At 49.5% G+C, this 5197-nt stretch overlaps 1 protein-coding gene across 1 annotated transcript; it reads left to right on the plus strand.

Moving 5' to 3' along the window:
* The first annotated feature begins 368 nt into the window (after positions 1-368).
* Positions 369-1511, plus strand: LOC103743129 (potassium channel subfamily K member 1). The gene has a single exon (XM_008844348.2). The coding sequence runs from the start codon at positions 1050-1052 to the stop codon at positions 1509-1511; it is 462 nt and encodes a 153-aa protein (XP_008842570.1). The 5' UTR covers positions 369-1049.
* Positions 1512-5197: the final 3686 nt, after the last annotated feature.

Here is a 5197-nt window from a genome sequence, read left to right on the forward strand (position 1 = left end):
CTTTTTATGTGGGTACTGGGGATCCAAACTAGTCTTCATGCTGAAGCAGCAAGCATTTTACCAGCTGAGCCATCTTCCTAGCTCCCATTCCCCTATTTTGGAGTGTTTAGAATGTTCTTAATTCTTTACTTGTGCATATAATTACGTATACACACCTTCATGTGTGACTATGATACAGACACATAACAGACACTGTAATGGTCAGTCTTATGTTCATGACTATTTTTCTTAGGACATCTCACTGAGAGAGGTCGCACACAGCCACGTCTCCATAGAAGTGCAATACCCGGTTTTACAATCTCATCCACCATCAGGTACTCAGCATGCCTTGACAGCATTTCCCTCCCCTGACCATGAAGTACCTTGGAATCCAGGCTTTGCTTTAAATTATTAAGGTTCATAAATTGACCCCAAACCATTCCTCATTCTCAGGTCCTTTTTGTGCCAGGCCAGGGGGGTTGGAAGAGATTTCAAGGTGCCTTTCAGAGGGAGTTTCCTGGTATCTTCGCCATCTCTGGCACCAAATGACTCAGATGTCCAACCAACAAGACAGAAAGGCAGAATATGGCTCTTGCTATTTGGTGACAGTGGCTTTAATCGGGCAGAAATGCGTGGGAAACAGGAATAACGAGAGAGAGAGAGAGAGAGAGAGAGAGAGAGAGAGAGAGAGAGAGAGAGAGAGAGATCAGATTCAGATTTAGTGACTGCACGGGGGAGCAGGTTGCAAGTTTGCCGGGCAACCTTGCTGGTGACCCAGGGCCAGGGGTCTGGGGCCACCAAGCCTGCACTTTCCGGGTCAGGCAAAAGGCTCCTAGATAGGGGGCGCGCGGAGCCAGGCTGTGCAGCCCAGAGCTCAGGCCAAGTTTGCCGGGATTCTCTGTTACCTGAGCCGGCGACCACGTCACCGCCACATCATCTGGGCTTTTTATATTTACTAGGGAACCAGGAAAAGGGGAGAGGAGCGCTGCGGGAGCGAGCCAATCGGCGGGAGGACGCGCTGAGCCGGGCTGGCTGGGCTGTGCGGGGCCTCGGCCTTGGCGAAGGGAAAGATGCTGCAGTCCCTGGCCGGCAGCTCCTGCGTGCGCCTGGTGGAGCGGCACCGCTCGGCCTGGTGCTTCGGCTTCCTGGTGCTCGGCTACCTGCTCTACCTGGTGTTCGGGGCCGTGGTCTTCTCGTCGGTCGAGCTGCCCTACGAGGACCTGCTACGCCAGGAGCTGCGCAAGCTGAAGCGGCGCTTCTTGGAGGAACACGGATGCCTGTCCGAGCCGCAGCTGGAGCAGTTCCTGGGCCGGGTGCTGGAGGCCAGCAACTACGGCGTGTCGGTGCTCAGCAACGCCTCAGGCAACTGGAACTGGGACTTCACCTCCGCGCTCTTCTTCGCCAGCACGGTGCTCTCCACCACAGGTAAGGCCACCGCAGCACCTCGCCCCACCCAGCACCCCAGGCTCCTGTCCCCGCGGCGCCCGGGCCTCTCCAGCCCTGTCCCGTGCGTCTCTGGCCTTCTGCGGTGACCCGCAGCCCTCAGCCAGCTAGGTGACCTGGGAGCCCGATTTGGATGTCACCGCTGTAACTCTTGGGGAGTGGTCCCTAGCCCCTGGCCTGAGCGGCTGGAGGGCTTCATTTGCTGCTTGATAACTGTGGAATACCCTGAGATTGATGGGCAGGTGGATCAGTGACATCTGGCAATCTAATGGGGGATAACTGGGAGTAACTGATCTTCCAAGGGCATTTAACCTCCTCCTGGCCCCATCCCAGAGCGCTCAGGGCTCCTTGGAGGAATTCAATAATGACATCTGAACGGGTCACCTGAAGGGGTCACCTTTAAGACTGTGCTGTCCTTTCCTTCCTGTAGAGATATTTGTATTTCAGCCCCTCTGGACCTTGGAGGCACTTTGGGGACAGTGGAGTGACATCATTCTGCTCTTGGCAGGTGACCTCTGAGCATACAGGCCCATGAGGTTTCAGAGCAGGAGGAAGGTGGGAGGGAAAGAGGTACTAAAACAGGGCCTGTGGCCCAACACAATGCTGCTCCCCATTCAGAAGTTATTTATAATTCAGCTCTTTGGGGCTCTCAGTAAACTTTGAGGTTCCACTTTCTGTAGGGAGCTCGGAAATCCAGCTGTGTCCTGGGAGCAAAATACATCCATGCCCCTGGGGCTGCACAGCACTAGAATAGATGAAGGCAAGCCAAGTTTTTCTCAGCCACTGCTAGTGAGGCACTCAGGTCTGGGTGGAGATATAAATAGGTGTATGGACAGCTGGAGAAAATCTCAAAGGCTGCCAGCACAGTTCCTTCTTTTTTATGCATGAGATCCAATCTTTAAAATGGTCCGTTTTGTCAGGCACAAGGTCACACAGTTCCCCTGGGACACTCCAGAATCTGGGACTTGTGAGTTTTACCAAGATGCCCCAGCCTCACCTCAACAGGTGACTCAACATCATCTGGGATAGTCCAACCCTTTCTTCATCCTGTCCCCCTCTGCCTCCCAGGCCAGGCCTGAACAACTTCTTTTGACGGTGGCCAGTGGGTTCTCTTTATCAATCATTCAATAAGAAGTAACCATGCATTGTCCAGACTGCAAAATTCTTGGGTGAGTTACTGAACTGACAGAACTATATCCTGTAACAAACAGGTGGAGAGTGCTTGCCTGTACTGTGGTATTTTTAAAACTGTGTTAAAAGGATACCCAAACAAGACAAACCTGTTGGCTCACTTTCCCAGGAAGGCTTGCTTCTCTGATGCCCAAACTTCAGATTCTATTTCAACATCACCCCTGCTGTCTTCGCCCAGCTTTTCGCCTCAGATTAGCCAGTTTCTTTTTGGATTCTATTTGTGCCAAAGTGCAAATCGTTCCTCCTCCATAGAACTGAATATTTCTGCTGGCTTCTGGAAACTTCACAACTGACTCTCAATGCTGGATGAGGGTTTGAAGATGATAGCAGCTTCTGTGGGGCCTGGGAGACAGGCAGGGGAGGAAGGTCATAAGGAAGAGAATGTGTTTGCTTTTCCCAGGTGGGGTTTCCTGTCTGGACAAAGCTCACGTATAATCACAATATCTTTTATACTGAATTAGGTGTCCAAAGCAAGTTCAGATCGTATGTCTTCTGGGAAATACTTGTGTCTCCTTTGATTAGGAGATATTGCAGCTCCTAGAATAAAGGGCAGCAGGGGTGGATGCTTTATTATTGGTATTCAGGCTGCATTGTAGTTCCAGAGAAAGAAAGTCTGGAAGAAACAAGGGTTCATTTAAGAAATGAGAGCAAGGGCATTTAGGGATAAACCAGACAAAAAAGGGGGACTCTTGGTTTGTAAAATCAACAGATCAGTGAACTTTTGTTATGAATAGACTGTTGTTGAGTCAAAGGCTCTCTCCTCTTTGTTGATTTTGCACCGACACCATCATAGCACACATTTGATATCCCTATGGCTTCCAAATGGTTCTGCAGACAATGTGAAAATTCCAGGTGGTTACTTCATTGCTAAGACACTTTCTTTCTGGAAGAGAAGCAGAACCTCAGATGCAGTGGCATCCCTCCTCCTTAAGGTGGTTATTGGTCATGTACTTTACAAAACAGACCCTTTTAGCCCATTCAGAGCAATTGTTAAGTGAATTGTAAGCCAGTTCATCAGTGTCAACTTCTCTTGTCATCTCTGGAATAGTAATGACAAGTAGGTGCCATGGAGATCCCTGCTGGGTGTGGTGGTGCAGACCTGTAGTCCCAACACTGGAGAAGCTAAGGCAGGATTGCTGTGATTTCTAGGCCAGCCTGGACAATGTAGTGAAACTTGTGTGACTCTTCCCTCCAAAAATTAAACCTGACAGCAGCAAAACCCAAAAAGGTGTGCTTGCTGGCTGCCATCACTGTAACACAGACTCATGAGTGTGCTGACCCTGGCAGCATCAGCTTCCATTGCTAACATGAACTGAGTAAAGTCTTCATGACCCTTTCGGAAGGAGCCGGAGGTCAGCCTGATTCAGCAGTGGTCTATGGCCATACCACCCTGACTGCTTTCTGCTATCATCTGACCTAGAAGCTAAGCATGGCCAGGCCTGGTTACTACTCGGATAGGAGGCCAGTATTGGCAGCATAGCACATTATTCCTAGCATGTAATTGAGAGTATCTTTATTTCCCCTGGTAGAGGAGAAAAGGTGATGGTTTCCCACCATTGCAAGGCTCATGGCTAAGGCACCAGTAACACTAGGCAAACCGACAAGGGAAACACATTTATTTTCTATCAGCTTGTGTGTTACGGAAGCTCTGGCAATACATAAGGACATTCCCACCCTTTGGGTGTGGGTGGGCTCCATTGGATTAAGGGTCTACTGAGGAGGGAGGGAGAGCCCTGCTCAGGGGAAAAGAGCAATGACCTGCCTGCTTCTTCTCATTCCACAAATGAGGAGGAGCAGCACTGAAAGCCATCACCCTAGATTCTAGTGAGATATCAGGACATCATCCTGGAATCTTGTGAGAACAGAAGGGTGCCCAAACTGGGCTTCTCAGAAGGAAGGGAGGCACAGAGAAAGAAACCTCAGTACTTCCTGTTTCCAAGGAGCTTCTGTAAGTACTGCCCCCTCCATGTAACTTCTATATTGTGTTTCTACCACAGAGATTAGACAGTGTATAAGCTGTGTTTAATTTTTTCTTCTTCGGGAGTATGGGGTCCATATGACAGGGTCTGTTCTGTCATCTACAGCCAAGTGCCTTTTCTTGGTATGTCTATTCTTACATGAAGAGGTACTTTAACACTCTTAACTAAAAAGGGTCCAGGAAAGCCAGGTGGGGTGGTTCATCCCAATACTAGGAAAGCTGAGGCAAGAGGATTGCTGGGAGTTCAAGGCCAGTTTGGGCCTCAGAGTAAGTTCCAGTTCAGACTGGGCTGCAGAATAATACCCTGCCTTAAAAAAATCAAAAAGAGGGTGGAAAGATTGTAAGGGCCAGAGGAGGTGGATGACCACAAGGAAACAGAATTTTCTAGACAGCTGGTCAGTTACTCATAAGAATTCACAGCAATAGTGACAGCATGCGCAAGTCCCATATAAGCTCAAGCCAGACAAAATTTCAGCATAGACATGAGGAAGTGGGTAAGAAATCCCAACCCTTTCTGAGGAACTATTGGCTTCAGATGGGAGGGGGAAAGTCATTCTTATTTAAGGGTGAGACTCTTTGTAGTTAACCAGGCTCTAGTGGATGAAC

Source organism: Nannospalax galili, unplaced genomic scaffold (assembly GCF_000622305.1).
Source record: "Nannospalax galili isolate Female #2095 unplaced genomic scaffold, S.galili_v1.0 scaffold422, whole genome shotgun sequence".
NCBI lineage: Eukaryota > Metazoa > Chordata > Mammalia > Rodentia > Spalacidae > Nannospalax > Nannospalax galili.

Coding starts and splice junctions, on each gene's coding strand:
- LOC103743129 (XM_008844348.2), top strand. CDS start 1,050: ATGCTGCAGTCCCTGGCCGGCAGCTCCTGCGTGCGCCTGGTGGAGCGG.